Below are 23,239 nucleotides of genomic sequence, written 5' to 3'. Positions count from 1 at the left end.
TTAGAGTGCGACGTCGTTCCAATGACCGTTTGCCACCTTCTCCTTGGACGCCCATGGCAATTTGATAGAGGTGTCATTCACAATGGCCAAACGAACCACTACATCTTCAAGATGATGGGAAAGGAGTACGTACTTCGTCCCATGTCTCCAAGCCAAGTTGCCGCCGACAAGCAAGCCACCCATCGTGGAGAAAATAATGAGAGAGCAAGCCACCAAAAAGAGAGTGAGCGCCACAAGCCCAAATCGAGCGCCTCCACGATGAGCGAAAAGAAGAACTTGGTCCTATTTGCCACCAAAAGTGAGATAAGAGGAGTGTGTGAGAACCCATCTAGTGTCCTACACTACGTCCTTTTGTGCAAGGACAATGCACCACAAGCTAACACCTCTCACACTCTTCCTCTAGTGTTGTCTTCTCTTTTGCAGGAATTTCACGATGTTTTCCCCGACGAGCTACCTCCGGGACTACCTCCACTACGAGGCATTGCGCACCGCATCGACCTCATCCCCGGAGCACTGCTTCCGAACAAAGCTCCCTACCGCGTCAACCCCGAAGAAACCAAAGAAATACAAAGGCAAGTAAAGCATCTCATAGACCATGGACATGTGCGTGAAAGCTTGAGCCCTTGTGCCGTCCCGGTCATTCTTGTGCCAAAACGAGATGGTAGCTTTCGCATGTGCTTCAATTGTAGACCTATCAATGCTATCACCGTTCGCTATAGGTATCCCATTCCACGCCTTGATGATATGCTTGATGAACTTAGTGGTGCCACTATCTTTTCCAAAATTGATCTTAAGAGTGGTTACTATCAAATCCGCATACAAGAGGGTGATGAATGGAAAACCACTTTCAAAACCAAGTTTGGGTTGTATGAATGGTTAGTCATGCCTATGGGTCTATTGGAAGCACAGGGTACTTTTATGCATCTTATGAATCATGTTTTCGCCCTTACATTGGTGTGTTTGTTGTGGTCTACTTCGATGATATCCTTGTTTTTAGCAAGTCTCTCAAAGAGCATGTCACCCATGTCCGAACCGTTTTACAAACTCTTCGAAAAGAGCACCTCTATGCTAATATGGAGGAATGTCTTTTTGGCGTTGACAAGCTCGTTTTCTTGGGTTTTGTTGTCTCTTCTAAGGGTGTTCATGTTGATGAGTCCAAGATCAATGTTATTAAGATTTGGCCACAACCAACCAATTTGCAAAAAGTGCGTAGCTTTCTTGGCCTTGCGGGTTTCCATCGTCGCTTTGTGAAAGATTTTAGCACCATTGCTTCGCCTTTGCATGCTTTGAGCAAGAAGAATGCGCCTTTTGTTTGGGGACCATCCCAAGATACCGCTTTTAATGAGCTTAAGAATTTGCTTACTCATGCTCCCTTGCTTGCATTACCCAACTTTGACAAACCCTTTGAGATTCATTGTGATGCTAGTGGTAATGGCATAGGAGGTGTGTTAACGCAAGAGAAGCGCCCCATAGCTTACTTTAGTGAGAAACTTTCCGGAGCGCAACTCAATTACCCCATCTATGACAAAGAGCTCTATGCTTTAGTCCGCGTTTTGCATGAATGGGAACACTATCTTCGCCCTCATGAATTTATCATTCATACCGATCATGAAACGCTCAAGTATCTTAAGGGCCAAACCAAGTTGAACAAGCTTCATGCTAAATGGAGTGAATTTATTGAGTCTTTTCCTTATGTCATCAAGTACATCAAAGGTAAGGAAAACATTGTGGCGGATGCCCTTTCCCGCATATGCATGCTTGTTACTCAACTTGAATTGGATGTAATTGGCTTTGAGCATATAAAAGACTTGTATGAGCATGATCCTACTTTTGCTACTCCTTATGCCAAGTGTTTGACGCACACCTCTTGGGAACACTATTACATCAAAGATGGATATCTTATGAGAGCTAACAAACTTTGCATCCCCGAGTCTTCTATTCATTTGTTGCTTTTGTAGGAATCTCGTGGAGGAGGCCTAATGGGACATTTTGGATGCGACAAGACTTTCGCCACGCTCTCCAAGAACTATTTTTGGCCCAAGATGTTTCGTGACGTCAACCGCTTCACCAACCGATGCGCTACATGTCGCAAAGCTAAGCCTAAAGCTCAATCCCATGGCCTTTACATGCCTCTCCCAATTCCATATCAACCATGGGAAGACATTAGCATGGATTTTGTACTTGGATTGCCTATGACTAGAAATGGAAAGGATTCGGTATTTGTCGTTGTGGATCGTTTCTCCAAGATGGCACATTTCATTCCTTGCAACAAGATAGACGATGCTTCACATGTTGCTAATCTCTTTTGTAGGGAAATATTGCGTCTACATGGAGTGCCCAAGACGATCGTCTCGGACCGCGACGTCAAGTTTCTTAGCTACTTTTGGAAGACCCTATGCGCCAAGCTCGGAATCAAGCTACTATTCTCCATGGCGTATCACCCACAAACCGACGGCCAAACAGAGGTGACCAACCACACACTCTCCGCTCTACTTCGAGTACTCATCAAGAAAAATATCAAGGAGTGGGAGGAGTGCCTACCTATCGCCGAGTTCGCCTACAACCGAGCAAGACACTCAACAACCGGCAAGTCCCCCTTCGAGGTCGTCTACGGATTCAACCCATTGTCACCATTGGACATTCTTCCTCTACCACTCCAAGAGCGCATCAATTTGGACGCAAGTGCACGAGTGAAACATCTCAAGAAGGTGCATGAAGATACAAGAAACACCATCGAGCGCCAAGTTCAACGCCTTGCGACCAAGCTCAACATCAACAAGCACCCCATGGTCTTCAACATTGGTGATCTCGTGTGGCTACACCTTCACAAGGGCCGCTTTCCCCAAGAACGCAAGTCCAAAATTCAACCACGAGCGGACGGACCCTTCAAGGTGCTTGCACGCTACAACGACAACGCTTACAAGATCGACATTCCCCGCGACAAGTACAACATGAGCGATATCTTCAACGTCAAGGACCTCTCGCCCTTCCATGGTGATGAAGAATTTGATCCGAGGACGGATCTTCCCCAAGGGAGGGGAGATGATGCGGAGCATCCCAAGGTCATCCCCATGGACCTACCATCGTCTCACCAAGTGCCTAGTGGACCCATGACACGAGCACATGCAAGAGCTCTCGAAACCGATGTGACATCTCTCCTCTCACACTTCCACTTCGATACATGCTACCTCTTGAGCACTGCGTTGGTTTTCCCTGAAGAGGAAGGGATGATGCAGCAAAGTAGCGTAAGTATTTCCCTCAGTTTTTGAGAACCAAGGTATCAATCCAGTAGGAGGCTACGCGCGAGTCCCTCGTACCTGCACAAAACAAATAAATCCTCGCAACCAACGCGAATAGGGGTTGTCAATCCCTACACGGCCACTTACGAGAGTGAGATCTGATAGATATGATAAGATAATATTTTTGGTATTTTTGTGATAAAGATGCAAAGTAAAATAAAGGCAAAGTAAAAAGCAAAGGAAATAACTAAGTAGTAGGAGATTAATATGATGAAGATAAACCCGGGGGCCATAGGTTTCACTAGTGGCTTCTCTCGAGAGCATAAGTATTCTATGGTGGGTGAACAAATTACTGTTGAGAAATTGACAGAATTGAGCATAGTTATGAGAATATCTAGGTATGATCATGTATATAGGCATCACGTCCGAGACAAGTAGACCGACTCCTGCCTGCATCTACTACTATTACTCCACTCATCGACCGCTATCCAGCATGCATCTAGAGTATTAAGTTAAAAACAGAGTAACACCTTAAGCAAGATGACATGATGTAGAGGGATAGACTCATGCAATATGATGAAAACCCCATCTTGTTATCCTCGATGGCAACAATACAATACATGCCTTGCTGCCCCTACTGTCACTGGGAAAGGACACCGCAAGATTGAACCCAAAGCTAAGCACTTCTCCCATTGCAAGAAAGATCAATCTAGTAGGTCAAACCAAACTGATAATTCGAAGAGACTTGCAAAGATAACCGATCATACATAAAAGAATTCAGAGGAGATTCAAATATTGTTCATAGATAAACTTGATCATAAACCCACAATTCATCGGTCTCAACAAACACACCGAAAGAAGATTACATCGAATAGTTCTCCACAAGAGAGGGGGAGAACATTGTATTGAGATCCAAAAAGAGAGAAGAAGCCATCTAGCTAATAACGATGGACCCGTAGGTCTGAGGTGAACTACTCACACTTCATCGGAGGGGCTATGGTGTTGATGTAGAAGCCCTCAGTGATCGATGCCCCCTCCGGCGGAGCTCTGGAACAGGCCCCAAGATGGGATCTCATGGATACAGAAAGTTGCGGCGGTGGAATTAGGTTTTTGGCTCCGTATCTGATCGTTTGGGGGTACGTAGGTATATATATAGGAGGAATGAGTACGTCGGTGGAGCAACAGGGGGCCCACGAGGGTGGAGGGCGCGCCTAGGGGGTAGGCGCGCCCCCTACCTCCTGGCCTCCTCTTTTGTGTCTTGACGTAGGGTCCAAGTCCCTCGGGTCTTGTTCGTTGAGAAAATCACGTTCCCGAAGGTTTCATTCCGTTTGGACTCCGTTTGATATTTCTTTTCTTCGAAACCGTAAAACAGGCAAAAACAACAATTCTGGGCTGGGCCTCCGGTTAGTAGGTTAGTCCCAAAAATAATATAAAAGTGGATAATAAAGCCCAATAATGTCCAAAACGGTAGATAATATAGCATGGAGCAATCAAAAATTATAGATACGTTGGAGACGTATCAATACACATGAGACATGGCTACTACCTCAAATGGAGACATTATGCATACTCACGTATCAAGGAGTTAGCCATCAAGAAGCTAAGGAGCAAGGAGAATCAGAAGAGGAAGATGGAGCTGAAGAAGAGGAGACACACGTCAACTCTCTGGACAGCCCGGAACTGCCGACTAGAGCCCGGACCTTCCGGCCCCCGGAACTTTCGGCCGACCCGGAGCTTCCGGCCTCCGACGTCTTCGACCAGCCCGGGCGTGCCAACTCTCTGGTTAGCCTGGAACCAGCCCGGACCTTCCGGCTCCCGGAACCTCCGGCCAGCCCGGACCTTCCAGCCCCTGTACACCAGCCTAGCTCCACCCGTGCCAACTCTCTGGTTAGGCCGGATCCTCCCCAGAACCTGGCCCGGAACCTTCGGCGCCCGGAACTTTCGGCCCTGCCTGCGCGCAGCGACTTGGGCCGAGGCCCATGTACCCTTTCGCCCCTTAGACTATATATACTCTTCTCCTACCTACGTTTTAGGGTTAGCATTGATTTAGCTCATATTTAGAGATAGAGCATTGCTCATCCACATCAGATCTACTCCACGAGAGAGACTGCGGCCTCTACGGAGAAGATCCACCTTGGATTCAAGACCCCTCACGAGAAGATCCCCTTGTGGATTCAAGACCTCCTCTACGGAGGAGAACCGGCTACCCTGTGTATCGTCCTTTGTTGGATTTGGACTGTGTATCCCTTTGTGTTTCGAGGATCTAGCACATGTGTGACCGTTCTTGTTGGTTTGAGTGATTCTCTCGTGTTTCCCCTCGTGTTTCCCTTCTTATTTCCCCTTGTATTCTTCATGTTCTTCGCAGGATCCGCTCCTTTCGTGAAAGATCGGCCCTCTAGGGTTCCACCCTACATCATCAACGATAGGTTCTTGACCGGCAGGTTTGGAGAAGGGGTGAATAGGTGCGAGCGTGTCTCCGAAGATCTGGGCGTCGGCCAACGGTTGCCGGTAAGCAACTCGATGACGCCGCAAATGGCGGAAAACGGATTGGTAGACATGATCTGTTTTATTATCTATTCGTATCTACTCCATCCGCTCACAAATATAAGATGTTCTACCTTTTATCCGATTCAGATGTATATACATAGATTTTAGTTGTTTGCTCAATCATTTCAGTCCGTGTGTAGTTTACATAAATTATTCGAAACATCTTATATTTGTGAACGGAGGGAGTAGCTGTCATGTACTATCTCTGAAGTACTCCCTCCGTCCTATAATATAAGAACGTTTTCTTATATTATGAGACGGAAGGAGTAATTCAGAATAAGTTTTCTCAAAAACAATATTGTAAAAATTTACATTGTAGTTAGAAGTAGAACAAGTAGACAGAGTAGACAGATCTTTTTTTTTCTCGCATCCCATCGCGTATCCTCAGCGGCAAAAAGAAAAAATCCACCACTCATCCACTCCGCCATGGCGGCGCCTTCCTCCCTCTCCTTCCTCCCCGCGCACGCGCAGCCCCTCTCCCCCCTTCACCCCCGCCGCCTCCGCCATCCAGCCGCCGCGCCGACCACTCCCGAACCCCTCACGCTCGCTGTCCGGTGCGCCGCGAAGGCGGCGCCGGCTCCGGCAGCGCCGGCGAGGCCCATCCCGCCGCCGAAGCTGGTCCGCTGCCCGGCGCTGGACCGGCAGGCGGCGCGCGCGAGCCGGCTCCGCTTCGCCCGCAAGCTCCTCACCCTGCTCCTCTCCAAGCCGCGCGGCTTCCTCCCGCTCCGCGTCCTCCTCCGCTGCCGCCGCTTCCTCGGCCTCCCGCGCCGCCGCCCGCTCGTCCCCTTCGTCCTCCGCTACCCCACGCTCTTCCGCCTCTTCCAGGCGCCCATCTCCCGCCCGCTCTCGCCCTCCCTCTCCACCCTCGCCGTCGCGCTCACCCCCGCCGCCCACGCGCTCGCCGCCGACCTCGCCGCCCTGCGCGGGGCCGAGCTCGCGCCCGGACTCGCGGAGAAGGTGCACCGCCTCCTCCTCATGACCCCCCGGCGCAGCCTCCTGGTGTCCAAGCTCGCGCACATCGCGCCCGACCTCGGCCTCGCCATGGACTTCCGCGCCACGCTCTGCCCCCGCCACCCGGACGTCTTCACCTTCGCAAACACCTCCCACGGCCACGCGCTCCGGCTGGTCGACCCGCCGCCGCCGCCTCCTTCACCCCTCCCCCCGCCGCTCCGCCCCGCCGTCCGGCCCGACCGCCTCATCGACCGGCCGCGGAGGTTCCCGCACCTCCCGCTCCGCCGCGGGCTCAACCTCCGCCGCGCGCACCGGGACTACCTCATCCGGTTCCACAGCCTGCCCGAGGCTTCCCCGTTCGAGCCGCTGGAGGAGGGCGCGAGCGCGGAGATGGCGGAGCGGCGGGCGTGCGCGGTGGTGCGGGAGGTCCTGGCGATGACGGTGGAGAAGAGGACGCTCGTGGACCACCTCACGCACTTCCGGAGGGACTTCGGGCTGCCCAACCGGCTGCGCGCGCTGCTGGTGCGCCACCCGGAGCTCTTCTACGTCAGCATCAAGGGCGTCCGGCATTCGGCGTTCCTGGTGGAGGCGTTCGACGACGAGGGAAGGCTTCTCGTGGAGGACGGGATGCTGGTTGGGAGGGACCGGCTGGAGGAGCTTGTCCGGGAGGGCAAGAAGATCAGACGGGCTCGAAAGAAGGGTGTTTTTCCGGTTGATGGCGACAGTGACGAGGATGATGAGGAATATGATAATGTAGCAGAGGGTTCGTCAGAGTTGGATGGTGATTTCGGGGACCTGTTTGAAGAAGACAGTGTCGCTGGGGAAGACTGGAATGAGGTGGGTGATGGAGGCGGAATCGAGGGGGATGGCGACGACGAAGATGATCCTGAAGCTGATGCCATGGAAGAGTTTTGGGTGAAGAAGGCTGCGGAGGAGGGGCTGGTTGACAGTGGCACCGAGCATGATGTTTGGTGAGGAGTGTCGAGATGCTAGGATTTGTGCACACGCTGTGACCATGGATTGCTCAACTGCATTCTTCTCAGCGATATTCAGTAGCCAGAAGTATTAGTACATAACTTGGGAGCTTGGATACTGAAGGCGAGGGTGAAGGGTAAGTTCTTGTTACTTTGTGACGCTAGCCATCAAATCGAATTGTACTTTTACCTTTCGATGTGTTAACCTTCTCGCCTAGCTTGTACTGACCCGTTTAAGAAAAATAAATATGCCTGTATATAGGACTGGTATATATCACTACAAGCATATAGGATCTTTCCATTGTTGTCCTCTGGTAATTCTTGCATTTTGCTTGTTCTGATAAGCCATGTTTCCATTTTCTCTTTATGAGTTTTCTACACCTAAATAATGAATGAATTCCTAAAAGCTAAGTTCATAGTATTTGCACAGGAATGAACATGCCTCGTAAAATTTGCAACAAAGAAATGCATGAGCTTTGTTTGGCAGGATGCAAACATGTCGCTGAAATGTAAACCCTAGAACCAGTTCTGTCAATTTTTCCTGTTTCAAACATATGAAAATTTCAAGCTCATGAGACAACGAGGAATCCTCGAACGTTTAATGTCTTTTTTTACCTTGAGCATTCAAGAAGTAGTCTATTAATTGTGTCCTCCCAGTGTTTGGGTCTTTTTGATATTTGTGGGTACATACATTTTGTTGCTTGCAATCTTCACCAATCAGATTGTGTGCTGTGCTACATTGATAATAATGTTGCATATTTTCAGGTGGTTCGAATACTATGGCCTGTCTGAGGCATAATTTTCCACTTTCCTCTGTCCATGGAGGCATGCACCTCCAGGACAACAATGTCCTAGCGTCTGTTGATGCTGTCAGCACCATCGACAAGGATGCTGTAGAGTCTGCGACGACCACTCCCAAGCTACGACATACAGAATATGGTCGTCAATATTGCATCTTTGTACCTCTGGATTACCGAAATGAAGAACAGAATTGGAAACTAAACCAGCACTCGAGGACTGCAGGATCACCGCTCGTGAAAGCCTGCAATTCAAGTGTTCCTTATACTACAACTGTATGTATACATTTATTTATTTTCTACAATTAATTGATGGTCATATTTTTGCATGAACTTTTGCAAGTGTATATTTCATGGCACGATGCGCACCTATGATTTTATTTTGCTATTATATAAGTTTGTGGACATCTGAAACCACAGAAGTCTTGTATGTGCTCATTTTTAGGTAGGTTTAGAGGTTGCACTACTGGAAACAAGCACTATTTGAGCTAAAATGAACATGGTACGGTTCACCACTGGAAGTCTGGAACTACTTCCTGCAGAATGAATTTGCATCATGTCGGTAGTGAATCCTGATCAAGTTCCCTAGGCACTTCTTGTAGGAGAAAACAAGCACCCGCTGCTATGGAAATGCTGATGCTTGTCAACCTGCAAACAGGGAAATAATTTCCTGGACATTTCTATTTGGTTCTTATGATTCATCGTAAACAGACGGGCAAGCTGCTCACATCATGTAGTTGTCATGTCCCGCCAGCGTCTTTTCTTTCTTGGGTTGGTACTCAAGAATATCTTTGACGACAAACATGTCTTCCTCTTCAGAAAGCTAAATGCCATCACTCCAAAGTATTGAAAGAGACCCAAACACATAAGGTTTAAAAACAAAGGTTCCCCAAACAAATACAAACAAATAGCAAGGTGCCTACAAGAGCAGGTGCATTCTTCAATCATTGCAGTTACCTTAACTTTATGATATTCAAACTTAAACCCAACGCTTATTTTACCACCTATATGTCAGCTTAGTACCTGAAGAGTTGTAGCTACTTTTCAGCACTTATGAATAATATTTTTTAAGTTGCATTGGGCTAGAAACTATACCTTGATTCACAGATGATCCTCTTTACTTCTTTCATGATCAGATCGACTTGTGCATGTATCTGTTGTTGTTCCACCAGTGTGAAATTAAAACTCCCTCTTTGTCCAGTAGTGCTGTTCTTCTGGTCTTTCCAGTTCCTACTATTACTAACTCCACAGTGTTGATCTGTTCGATTTTAATGCTGTTACTCTTCCACCAGCTGGGCCATGATTACCAGTCTTCTTGTTCCCTCCATCAGAGCTGGATGGTCCCATCCAACTCGGGTTACCATCCTGCTGTGTTGCATATGAGCTCCAATTACTATTAGGCCGCGTTCTCCCGTAAACTTGACTGGTAGGACTGCTCTGGTTCCATCTAGCAGTGCCAGTCGATCGTGTGACGATGTGTTTATCATGTTGCTAATTTACTACTGGGCTCGAGTTACAATTAATTTGCCTTGTTTGGTGCTCCGGTCCAGCCCTCCTGTTCTGAAGATCATGCAACAGGGGATCTAGTTTTGGACTGTCTGTCCAAGAAATTGGACTGTTTCCTTCCAAACACGACACTTCATCTTCTTGAAGGCTGTCAACATGACAACATCATACAAGCAGTAGGGACCAATTGTGTTATCTTTGTGATCCTGTTATTTCTAATGCTGCGAGGAATTCATATAAACCATACCCTCCAAGGTTTCCGTTGCTCGCCGACTGTAAAACATCAAGAAGTTCAGAGGAAGAAGCGAGAAGACGTGGGCAAGTAAAATGCTCATTACCAGGTTCTCATCATTTGAGTGGATTTTGAAGGCTGAACCAGTTGGTGCAGGATTCATCAGAGTAGACCTTTGCACCCTCCTCAAAGCACTGCAAATTGGCACATGAAATTGGGAGTTCAACATAAAATGGAACTGAGAACTAACAGAGGGTGTAGGCATCATCAAGGGTGCCCGAATCTTCTTCAGGGACCGGAATGTGGCCTTGTGACCGTATCTGTTGAAGCCGTGCAAGCTACCTGTGCAGGTCGTGCTGCTTCCAACACTCGTCAGCTGCTCTTCAAGAACTGATTTTGTTACAATTCCAACTGCCTTGGAAAGGTGCTGGAAGGATGACCGAAAGGATAAAAAGAAGATCAAAACATGAGTAATGCTGGAAACGGAAGGTATATATAGTTGATCTGAAATACTCAAGAGAGGTAAAATGGCAAAGAGCTTGCTGAACTTGCTGTGCCTGTGTGACTCGACCGAACACGGAGGAAATTTCCAAACGCTTGCTGAATTTGTTGGATGCTGTAAGGCACAGACCTTGCAAGTATCCATTAGATCCATCATTGGGATGCGTGCGTCCCCAGGCATCACCACTCTCCATTTGAGGCTTTCTCCGGTGTGATTTCCAGCGCCAGTTCACCCTTCTGCTCTGTACCCAGTTCAGAATTTGGCCTAATTTGGTTGCCGCTGATACCTGAAACAAGGCAATGGTTGTAGCTGTATAATTCGGTGTAAAACTGAATTGGACTGACTATTAATAAGTTTAGTATTAGAGTAAAATGCATCATAAGTCCTAAAACTATCGGAGGTGTGTCAGTTTAGTCCTATAACTTTGAAACTGCACTTTTGGGTCCTAAAACTATCAGAGGTGTGTCAGTTTAGTCCTATAACTTCGAAACTGCACTTTTGGGTCCTAAAACTATCACAGGTGTGTCAGTTTAGTCTTATAACTTTGAAACAGTAGTTGTGGGTCCCAAAACTATGTAAGTTTCTTCCTCTTAGGTCCTAAGCTTGCATGGTTAGCATTGACCCACCAACGAGTCACTTGGAAATGCTTGGATTGTAGCCATGTTGACCTGACCCAATGGGCCCACCAGGTAAATATGCAAAAAAAAACTAGAGCGTTGTCTCGCCTTGTTCTCACGCGCTCGTCTTCTCCCACGCACAGAATGCTCAGAGGCGACGGTACGGAGGCCATCAGTGGAATGATGGTTTGAGCTCCAGCGAGGAGAGTAGACCAGTCATCTCAGCCTCCCCCAACAGCAGCAGAACGACATGTCGCACAACGTCCAATTGCTACCCACCTATGGCTATTGCTAGGGTTGTGTCACTCTCGACGACCTCTGCGCCAGCTTTGCAGTTTCCGCGCACTCGTCTGTGTCGCCCGACAGCTCACCACCTATGACCATGCTCGTGCCCAAACAATAGCCTGCACGGCCAACTCTACGGCAAGGGTGTCGGGGCAACGACGATATCATCAAACAGAGAGAGTGAGAGAGAGAGAGAGGTGGGATGGCATACTCCATCCCAATTGGCTCGGGATCTCCCCGGCGGCCTCGCCGAGGGAGAGGGATGTCGTCCTTCATGCCGACTAGCTCGGGGTCTCCCCGACGGTCACGCCAAACCTCTCAGGGAGGCTACCGTGCAGCTCATGGCCATGCAGGTTGCAGGACACACTGCAACGTGGAAGCATATGTACCACTTTGGGGGATATAAACACATACGAAGGGCTCACTTGAAAAAATGCTCCATGGATGGTGGCCATGCAAGATTAGGACTTCAGATGAACAAACATACATAGTTTTGAGACCAAAAACTGCAATTTTGAAGTTATGGGACTAAAAATGACACACCTCCAATAGTTTTAGGACCCAAAAGTGCAGTTTCAAAGTTATAGGACTAAACTGACATACTTCCGATAGTTTTAGGACCCAAAAGTGCAGTTTGAAAGTTATAGGACTAAACTGACACACCTATGATAGTTTTAGGACTTGTGATGCATTTTACTCTTAATATTATTGCCGAGGAGCCGATAGATTGTTACTCTTGTTCAGGTTTACGAATCACTTGGAATGAACAACACTAAAATGCATAGTTCAGCCTCATAGTATTAACTTAGAGCATAAATAACATTGCTGTGTCACATGCTGGATCGAGAACTCGGTAGCACTCTTCTACTTTGATCCTCTTTAAGCAGGCTTCTTCCCATGCGAAATTTACTCTCACCAGAGCATTTGTTCAGATACAAAACTATATTTTGGCCATTTTGACGAGTTCTCGAGCTAGCTCCACTAAGTAAATGCAACAACCAGAAGTCAAAACATATGAACTCAAAGCCTTAGATGGGGACTATTCATTCAAATGAACATGTCACCTTCATCGAGTCCCATGAGGCCCAGGCCATGCTGTTCTGATCTGGATCTCACTTACACTGCCTTGTGTGCAGCATTTGCAACTGCAGTAGCTGCCAAGATACCAACAGGACCAGAGACATGGACAAGCAAGCAATCCTACGGTAACCTGCTAGAGTATAGCCCTCCGGTGAGCTGTAACCGTTGCCCAACGGCTCAAGAAACCAATCTGCTCCACTGCTTTGTTCATGGCTGGACCACTCTTTTGATCAACCAACTGATCATGGAGTCCACAATTGGTTTCCTGGACGCCGCCGACTTGCAGTAAATTGTCTTTTGGTATTGGATTTTTGGACAACGCAGTCTCTCAGGCTTAGGCCAACTCCACCGTGCGATTCCAAATCGTCCGGGTTGTCTGTTTGGGGTAAAAAATGGTCCAGCGGGAATACTCAAACGGACAAAACTGTGCACTGGTGTCCGTTTCTGTCCGGCCCAACCCTAAATCCAGACCAAAGTTGGGTCACAAATGCGTCTGAACGAACACCGACAAACGCTCTCCTCGGCCTCTCTCGTCCGCTCGTGTCCGCCTGTGGCCCACCTATCAGCGACCCATGCATCTAGCTCCTGGCGACCTCGTGGCTCCCACGCCCGCCGCAGTGTTCCGCCCGCCGTTCCGCCGCCGCGTTCGCCACGGCGCCATGCATCTAGCTAGCTAGTGCTTGCATGCGCAGCAGCAGCCGGGCGCTAGCTAGCTAGCTAATGCTTGTATGCGCAGCAGCAGCATCCGGGTGCTAGCTAGCTAGCTAATGCTTGTATGCGCAGCAGCAGCATCCGGGTGCTAGCTAGCTAGCAAGCTACTCCACGCAGTCTGTGCAGCAGCTCGACGGCGAGCTCACGACCCGGCGCTTGGACGCGCGGGCAACAGCAACTCCACGCCGGACCACGGCTCCTCCGGGTACTGCCGAACCAGGTCCGTGGCCTCCCGCGCGAGCAGCCTGGCGTAGGGCACGGCCAGGAAGACTAGCGCGCCAAGCACGGCACGAGCGCGGGCGCGTCAAACATGGCCAGAGGCGGCGCGCGCGTTGGGGGAGCTCGGGGCGGCGCACCCTGGTGGCGTTGCGGTAGGTGGGTAGGTTGGGGCGGGGCTACGGGGCGGGGCGGGCGCGCTCCGGCGAGCGCGGGGCGGCCCGGGAGCTCGGGCGTGCGCGCTCCGGCGAGCACGGGGCGTCCCGGGAGCTCGGGGCGGGCGCGTCGGCGGGCGCGGGGCTGCGGGGCGGCCGGGGAGCTCTGAGCGAGGCGCGGCGACAGCGGCGGAGGGCGGGCGCGCTCCGGCGAGCACGGGGCGGCCCGAGAGCTCGGGGCGGGCGTGCTCCGGCGAGCGCGGGGCGGCCCAGGAGCTCGGGGCGGGCGCGCTCCAGCGAGCGTGGGGCTGCGGGGCCTCCGGGGAGCTCTGCGCGGGGCGCGGCGACAGCGACGGAGGGCGGCGCGCGTGCAAGTTCGGCTTGGGGCGGCGCGCAGCGACGGCGGCTCTGCGCGGGGCGCGTGCAAGCTCGGCGCGGCGACGGCGGCTCAGGCCGACGCGCGGCGGCGGGCGAGCAGGCTAGCGCGTGGGCGAGTAGCAGGGCAGCTTGCGCGCGGTGCCCGGCGGGCGAGCTCGACGCGGACGAGTAGCAGGGCAAGCGCGGCTGGCGAGCTCGGCGCGGGGCGCGGCAGTGGCGAGCAAGCGTGGGCGGAGAGACGCTGCAACGAGACGGGGCGGACCGTTTGGGGTCAAGACGCCTCGTGCGCGTTGGGCGCGAATGCTCCAAACGCCTGTCCACCCCCGGACGTCCGCCGAATCGCACCCAAACGGACGTCCGTTTGGGGTCCAGTTGGCCTTATGCTGAAAACCACCAGCAAATAGTGATTCAGAAGATTCAGAAATACCATACCGTGGCTGAATCAGCCTGTGTGTTGTTGGCTTAAGCAGAAAACGAAACAGTGCAGTAGCAAGCATAAGATCTCATAGGGCAAACGGTGTATATATTTTTTTGTTGTTGAAAAAAACAAAAGGTGGAGTTATAACAAGCCCTAACAGACTCGCACGTGAAATCGCATTCAGATCGTAGTCTCAGACATCAAATTTTAGGCGAACAGAAGAACACAAACAAAGATATCAAGTTCCATTTCAGAATAGATTACAACATCCACCCCGCTTTTCCGAATTTGTTTCTTTGTTACTTTGTTCCATGCTACTAGATCCAACGGCTCACGCGCCCCCCAATAACTCGGTAGTGATCATGGGCCAGTTAATGCACGCCTAGTCCAGTTCAGACGCTCAATGGCACGCATGCATCAATCCCCGCATTGCCGTATGTTTTTTTTCATCCAAAAAGGAGGTCGAAACCCCAGCCTCTGCATTATTGTAATGCACACAATCATATTTATCATAGTTAATATAGGCACTGAAATAAGAAAACATCAACAAATAGAGGTAACGGCGTAAGTTTGCAATTGTTGAGCTTAACCAATGAAAGCCAGAACAAGAGTTTTCACCCGAAGATGAAATGGTGCTCCAATCAACATCTTGAAGTTGGAACTTCCAATAGTTGCACCTGTCGGTACTCCACGCCAGGTCGGAAAGGCACTAGCAAATTTGTGGGATGTCCTCCCATCTTAGATCACCACCACAACCATCGGCATAGGAAGAGAATTTCACTTCCCGTCCTCTGCACCGTTTAGGAATGCACACAACTTTTATAGTATTGGTATCAAGATTTTATCTTGACAAGTGATGTTACCACACATCAAGTTTGATCCTTAATAAATGTGGAAAACCCCTATGCACGACCGTCAATTCTAAGAATTAAACCCGGGTGGCTAGACTGCACAACCTCATGACAAACCACTGAACTAAGACTCCAAATGGTACGTTAGTCTTTTTTGAAAACATGATAACCCTCGACGACCTCCGCATCGATTGATGCACATAAAAAATATTATGGTAAGGCAAAGCGTTGTGATTTGCCAATTAAATAAATAGTTTAAGACGTGGTCTCAAGAAAGAAGGAAAAGGAATCAAAGACGGCAAATAGCGCAGACAAAGATGAAGAAACCAATTGGGGATTCATGGAGATAATTGCAAAGCTAGAAAAGATTTTTATTTTTGTGAGGGGGGGGGGGGGGAGGGGTAAGCACGCTCATTTCTGCCTTTTGGTCAACTGGTAGGCTGGTGGCGTCCTACACACATTATATTGTTCTTTTGTTGAGCGATTGGTAAAAATAGGGTTCATTCGGCATAAACCGGAAACTACACCGAATTAGCGATTTTTGGTTAGCTACTTTGAATTGTCATATTTGGTTTCTAGTTTCGCTAACCGAACTAAGAAGAAACGAATGGTAGAAACCAAAATTTGGATTTATACCAAACACCCACCTATCTATAGATACAAGTAGCGGGCAAATGTGTATACCCATATGCTTATCACACGGCTAATCTGGGACCAGACTATCAGTGAGGCATGTTTTCTCGCCCGCCACTAGTATCTGGCTAGGTTATCAGTGGCGATTGTCATCACCTGTTCATCACTGGTGAGACCCCGCCTATAAGCAGTTTTCCAGTAATGGTCTTCGGTGAGAAGATGTCCCACCAATCCGCTAGTGCCTTCGGCCCGTTGTGGAGTATGGTGGATGCGACTATCGAAGGACCGCTTTTAAGATGTGATTGGCACACCACCGGGGTGAGAAGTTTTTATCATGGCCTTTATTGGTCGAGCTCAACAGCAATAGACTTACGTCCTTACCTTCTTGAAAATGTTGGCTACTTGTTGTTGTGTTGATCTTCACTGACAGGTCTTGGTGATCAGGATGAATTTTTTTGTCCAGTCCATCTCCAGCTGGATGTGGCGACAATGGCACGAGAATGTCTATCCCTTCTTAAATGCATGGATGTGAAAGAAGCCGACTTAGTTGTATGTGTTTATTTTATTTCTTGTAATGATTCACTTGTGGTTGCTTTTATTTTGTACCCTACTCAATAATTAATTAAATGGTTGTTGTGTTTTTCAAAATATAATAAATAAACATGGTTATGTGCACCACAATGATGCATAGGCCGGGGTTTAACCTCCTTTTGAAAAAATGGAGATAATTATCAAAGACAGGCATCATTGCATAAACGCAAGAACACAAGGGGGAATTAAGCACGCCGATCTCCGCCTTTTGGTAACTGGATCGGCCGGTGGCGTTGTTCACATACTATTGTACTACTGTTCTTGTGTTGCACGAGGCAGGACCAGAGCCTTAATTCGCAACGTCCTGTCTCTCTCCTACAGCACAGGCACAGGCTCCATCGTGCTGTGCTGTTCCATGGATGTCCTTTTATTTTGGAGATCATCGTCCTTTAATTTCGACCTCCTCATTATTAAGTTTGATGCACCTCTTCTTCTCCCTCCTCCCTTCCACAGGCAGCTGCCCGCCGTGAACTCCACTCTCTTCATCATCGGCGTCATAGGTCTCCGCAGGCATTTTTTTTCTTTCTTTTTTTTTCTAAAAAAAGAGGCGTGCTCCCAGCCTCTGCATCTTTTGATGCACACAATCATTTATTAAAATAATAGATTGAAACAATTAGTCTCGAACATAAGCAAAAAGTCGAAGTAAATAAATACCACAACCGACGAAAATAGGGCTAGATAACTAAACACCTATCCTATTATTAGACCGCCATCCAAACCGGTTGTATGTATTCCGTGCAACCATCTTCCATTGGGCTGCACCCAATATTCATATGCGCCATATGGTCCGCATGGCTGAGCAAAGACCACGTACGGATCCAGGTAGACGCTCTGAAGATGGCCTGCAAAATTTTGATGATGGTTTGTCTGTTAAAGGCGACGTCATTTCAACAATTTCATAAAGCCCAAAGCAATGCACATGCTCCCACTCGAATATGTGCCGCGGTCTGAGGCGCTACCCCAGCCAACCAGTTCTCAAAAAGATGTGATATCGTGAGAGGCGGAGTGACGTTAAACGCAACGTGAATAGCTCTCCAAAATAACGTAGCAAGCGGGCATTTGATAAACACATGTTCTATTGTTTTATCCTGATCACAAAAGCAACATCTTTTACTTCCTTCCTAATTGCGCTTAGCTAGGTTATCTTTAGTTAGAATTACACCCTTATGCATAAACCACATAAACACTTTTATTTTCAACGTCACCTTAACTTTTCATATATGAACCATCCTTCGAATAGTCCCGGTGTTAATCAAATTCATGTACATGGATTTAACCGAGACAACTTTTGACACGGATAGCTTCCAGTGCAAAAAGTCTACTACATCAGAAAGGTTAACCTACATTAACCTACGCACGAGAGATAGCCATCTATCCCACTGCTCACCCATAAGGGACCGCCGAAACTGCATGTTAAGAGGAATGGATCCCGACACTGTAGCAACATAGACCTCTTTCCGTTGTGCAATGTTATAAATGTGAAAACTAGGGTTAAGCGTATGCATGTTGCAGGGACGCGTACGTGTTAATATAGGGCCGAAGCCAGGATAGATACAAGGTTAGTTGGGCTCGGATTGATCCACAAGTTAGCTAACAACCTGATAAGATCATATCTCAGAGTCCCAACAGAATACACAACACGCACGCACAATTACAACACATATACGGTTTATATACTCCACCGTATATACTTACAATGTTTAACACTCCCCCTCAATCACAACTATCCAAGTTGAGATTGCGTCTAAAGGCCTCAAGCTGCTTGAGAGTAAGAGGCTTAGTGAATCCATCTGCAACTTGATCTCCAGTAGGTATGAACCTAATATTCAACAACTTATCTGCCACCCTTTCGCGAACAAAATGATAATCTATTTCAATGTTATTAGTCCTGGCATGAAAAATAGGATTAGCAGACAAATATGTGGCACCAAGATTATCACACCAAAGTGATGCAGCTTTTGGATGATAAACACCCAATTCTGTCAGCAGATTCTGAACCCAAATAATCTCAGCAGTGGCATTGGCTAGAGCCTTATACTCAGCCTCTGTGCTTGACCTGGAAACAGTGGGTTGCTTGCGAGCACACCAAGATACCAAATTACCTCCAAGAAATACCGCAAAGCCTCCTGTTGATTTTCTGTCATCAGGACAGCCTGCCCAATCTGCATCCGAGAAAGCACTTACTAGCATTGAATCTGACTTACCAAGTTTAAGACCATGATCCTTGGTTCCTTGAAGATATCGAAGTATCCTCTTAACTGCTGTCCAATGCACACTAGTAGGAGCATGTAAGAACTGACAAACTTTGTTTACTGAATAAGAAATATCTGGCCTAGTCAAAGTCAAGTATTGAAGTGCTCCTACAATGCTCCTATACCTGGTTACATCCTCTGCTCCAAGTGCTTCTCCATCATACATGGACAGTTTTTTAGAAGTAGACAGAGGCGTGCATGAAGGCTTGCAACCCTTCATGCCTACTTTCTGAAGTATTTCTTGTACATACTTTCCTTGTGACAGCACAATTCCTTCTTTAACAGATTTTACCTCGATTCCAAGGAAGAAGTGAAGACTTCCAAGGTCTTTAAGTGCAAACTCCTTGCCCAAGTCCTTAAGAAGGGCTTCAACAACACTAGGTGAAGAACTTGTAACCACAATATCATCAACATAAATGAGCATAAAAATGGTAATCCTATGTCGATGATAAAAGAATAGTGACCTGTCCCCCTTTGAAGGAGAGAACCCTAGAGACTGTAACTTTGACGACAGTCAAGAATACCAAGCTCTAGGTGCCTGTTTTAATCCATACAGTGCCTTATCAAGTTTGCAAACGTGACGTGGAAACTTTAAGCTTTCATACCAGGAGGTTGTTTCATGAACACTTCCTCTTCCAGAACACCGTGCAAGAACGCGTTCTTTACATCTAGTTGTCGGATGCACCAATTTCTAGACACTACAATTGAGAGAATTAATCTGATAGTGGCTGCTTTGACTACAGGACTGAACGTGTCCTCGTAGTCAATTTCATACCTTTGCTTAAACCCTTTTGCAACCAAGCGTGCCTTATACCTATCAACAGTACCATCAGATTTCTGCTTGACTTTGTAGACCCACTAGCAGTCAATAACATTCCTCCCCTTAACTGGAGGCACCAAACGCCATGTTTTGTTCCTCATAAGAGCATCATATTCCTCATCCATGGCCTCCTTCCACCGACGTTCTCCAAGGGCTTCTCCCAAATTTTGCGGTTCACCTGTGGCACAAAAAGAACCCCAACGGACACAACCATCGTTATAAATCTTAGGCCTGATAATACCACTCTGTGACCTGGTATGAGACCGCGGAGGAGGAGGCGGAGCTGGACGTGAGACATGTTGTTGGAGGCGATTTGAAGAAGCAAACACAACAGATCCAGAATCCGCAGAAAATCCACCCAAGAACTCCTGGTGGAGCTCCTGTGTTGGCTCAGCGCAATCAGCCTCGACGCGCGCGCCAGCCGCTCCAGAACTGCCACTTGTCGCTGCCAGTGATGCGTCAGGCAACGACGAGGCGGAATCGCCCAATCCAGTGGGCGCGCTCGTTCCCGAGGAAGACCGACCAGATGAGGACCCGCCTGGTCCCGTCACAGGCGCAGCCCGTGGCCGACCAACGCCATGCAGGGGGGACCCACCTGGTCCCGCAACAGGCGCGCGCCGCGGGTTCGCAGGCGCGGCTCGCGACTGGCCGACGCCATGCAGGGGGGACCCACCTGGTCCCGCGACAGACCGCGGCGTAGATCCCAGAGGAGATCCTCCTGATGCGCCTGCTTCAGCAGATCCCGAGAGGATCCCTCCCTGATCTGCTCCGGGATCAGCAGGCAGATCTTTTGCGGCTGGAAAGGAGGACTCTGTGGCCTGCATAAAATCATGGAGATTTTCTTCCATGTTTGCACTGTTTTCCTGCACACTTTCATCAGAGTTTTGATCAAAGGAGTTATGGGGCATTGACACATGATCATCAGCATCTTCTACACCCCCGAGAACAAAGTTGGGTGATGGCAGAAGATGAGAGGGAAGAAGAACAAGTTCTTTACGAAGTTGAGCTCCGGCGTTAGGGTGGATTTTTGCAAAGGTAAAAATTTTCTCATCGAAAACCACATCACGGGAGACATAGATGCGACCCGTGGCAACATCCAAACACTTGTAGCCTTTGTGAAGGCTACTGTACCCAAGAAACACACACTGTTTCGAGCGGAACTCAAGCTTATGTTTATTGAATGGACGAAGGTTGGGCCAGACGGCACAACAAAATATGCGGAGAAAAGTGTAGTTTGGTTTAGTGCCAAAAAGACGCTCAAGAGGAGTCTGATTATTGATGACTTTACTAGGAACACGATTTATGAGGTACACCGCCGTGAGAAACGCCTCGTCCCAAAATTTGAGAGGCATATAAACTTGAGCAAGAAGGGAGAGACCAACCTCCATGATATGGCGGTGTTTACGTTCAACGGATCCGTTTTGCTGATGAGCATGTGGACAGGAGACATGGTGAGTGATACCTATGCGCTCAAAAAACGAATGAAGTTTTTGGTATTCACCTCCCCAGTCCGTTTGCATGGCAAGAATTTTGCGATCAAAAAGACGTTCAACATGTTGCTGAAAGAGATTAAACTTTGCAAACACATCAGATTTATTCTTAAGCAAATAGATCCAACTGGACTTACTAAAATCATCAATGAAAGTGACATAATATTTTTGTTTGCCAACAGAAACGGGTTCAGGACCCCAAACATCTGAAAAAACTAGCTCTAAAGGAGCTTTTGATTCACTAATAGAACGAGAATATGGAAGGTTATGGCTCTTGGCCATCTGACACAAATCACACACATGAATGTGATCTTGCTTATTTGATACTGGAAGACTAAAATCTCGAAGAATTTTCTGGACCACCGGAAAAGCAGGATGCCCTAGGCGTTTGTGCCATCTTGAGGTGGATGGCTTGACCACACTGAGAGCTTGTCGAGGAGGGGCATCATGGCGGCCAGAGACAGGAAACAGGCGACCCCTAGTCCTGTTTTGAAGCACGGTTCTCCGAGTGGCCCGATCCTTAACAAAAAAGATTTCGGGGTAAACTTCCAAGAAAGCATTGTTATCTTTGATAAGTTTATAGGCAGAAAGAAGGCTTTGATCGGCTTGAGGAGCATGGATGATATTATTAAGATGCAAGGAGCCGTGAGGGGTAGTAAGAACTGAATGACCAATGTGGGCAATGTCCATACCTTGACCACTCGCAGTGTGGATTTGCTCCATGCCGGTGTATCGATCATGGACCGCAAGCTTTTCCAATTCTCCCGTCACGTGATCAGTTGCACCAGTGTCAAGATACCAATTGGTATCAACTCCATAGGCGTGGGCAGCGTTGGCCAAGCGGTGTCCTCTACCACCACCACGTCCTCCGCCACCACCGCCTCCTGCGGGGTTGCGGACGTTGTTGTTGAAGTTACGATCGTAGCGCTTCTTGCAGCGCCATGCACCATGCCCTTCAAGCTTGCAAATCTGGCACTTCTCGCGCTCGCGGTCACCACCTCCTTGCCGCGGACCACCTCCAAAGCCGCCACCACCGTGGTTGTCAGGGTAGTGGGCGCCCGCGTTGTTGTTGATGTAGCCGCGGGAGCCACCTCCAATGTTGCCGCCGCCCCTTGAGTTGCCGCGGCCTCCACCCCTTGCCGCCAGATTTGCGGAGTGGAGAGCGGTGTTTTGGGCAACGATGCGAGCTTCAGCCGACAGCAGCAGGGAGAAGAGCTCGCTGAGGCCGATCGGCTGCTCGGTGGCGGTGCGGGTGGAGATGGCCGAAACGAAGCCGCTGTAGTCAGGGTCGTGGAGGAGGCCTTGCAGGATGTGATCGATGATGTCATCTTCATCCAGGGGCTTGCCTGCAGCTGCCAGCTCGTCGGCAATGCTCACCATCTTGGTGTAGTAGGCCGCGGCAGACATGTCCCCTTTGCGGGTGTGCTCGATGGCCGAGCGGAGCTGGATAACCCTAGCCCTTGACTGCGACGAGAAGCTTTGCAGCAGGGCATTCCAGATCGATGCGGCGGTGGTGTGGGAGCTGACCTGCAGTAAGACCTCACGGGAGAGAGATGAGATCAAAAACGTGAGGATTTGCTGGTCTTGAGTAACCCACATAGCATGCTCAGGATTTGGCGAGGACGTGGTCTCCTTCTTGCCGGCGACGTCCTTCTCGGTGTAGAGCACGACGGCTGGCTCCTTGATCGAGCCGTCCAGATAGCCCATCAGCCCCGCCCCCTTGATGTGTGGCAAGACCTGCGCCTTCCACACCAGGAAGTTCTCCCGGGTCAATTTCTCGGTGATGGTATGACCAAGGAAGGCGATGGAGGGGGTGGCCATGGCGACAGCTGAGGAGGAGCTCGACATCTAGATGCGATGGAAAAGGATAGCTTTGTATACCATGTGAAAACTAGGGTTAAGCGTATGCATGTTGCAGGGACGCGTACGTGTTAATATAAGGCCGAAGCCTGGGATAGATACAAGGTTAGTTGGGCTCGGATTGATCCACAAGT

The 23,239-nt window shown here is 48.9% G+C and overlaps 1 protein-coding gene across 3 annotated transcripts; it reads left to right on the top strand.

The window, feature by feature from the left end:
- The first annotated feature begins 6,154 nt into the window (after nucleotides 1–6,154).
- Nucleotides 6,155–11,143, top strand: EMB1692 (Ubiquitin carboxyl-terminal hydrolase family protein). 3 transcript variants are annotated; one of them, XM_048672249.2, is made up of 3 exons: nucleotides 6,155–7,848; nucleotides 8,477–8,784; nucleotides 10,059–11,143. In XM_048672249.2, exon 1 carries the CDS (start codon nucleotides 6,213–6,215, stop codon nucleotides 7,710–7,712), a length of 1,500 nt encoding a protein of 499 aa, XP_048528206.2. In that variant the 5' UTR covers nucleotides 6,155–6,212; the 3' UTR covers nucleotides 7,713–7,848; nucleotides 8,477–8,784; nucleotides 10,059–11,143. The 3 variants fall into 3 exon arrangements, with proteins under 3 accessions (XP_048528206.2, XP_048528207.2, XP_087381554.1); XM_048672250.2 differs by lacking the exon at nucleotides 10,059–11,143 and adding an exon at nucleotides 9,801–10,038; XM_087525428.1 differs by lacking the exon at nucleotides 10,059–11,143 and having other exon boundaries at nucleotides 8,477–8,938.
- Nucleotides 11,144–23,239: the final 12,096 nt, after the last annotated feature.

Source organism: Triticum urartu, chromosome 5A, assembly GCF_056163025.1.
Source record: "Triticum urartu cultivar PI428250 chromosome 5A, HENAU_Tu73, whole genome shotgun sequence".
In the NCBI taxonomy this organism is placed as follows: domain Eukaryota; kingdom Viridiplantae; phylum Streptophyta; class Magnoliopsida; order Poales; family Poaceae; genus Triticum; species Triticum urartu.
This window is presented reverse-complemented; position numbering and strand designations above follow the sequence as displayed.

Bases quoted from the DNA above. Each gene is read 5' to 3' on its own strand.
- EMB1692 (XM_048672249.2), top strand. From the start codon at position 6,213: ATGGCGGCGCCTTCCTCCCTCTCCTTCCTCCCCGCGCACGCGCAGCCC.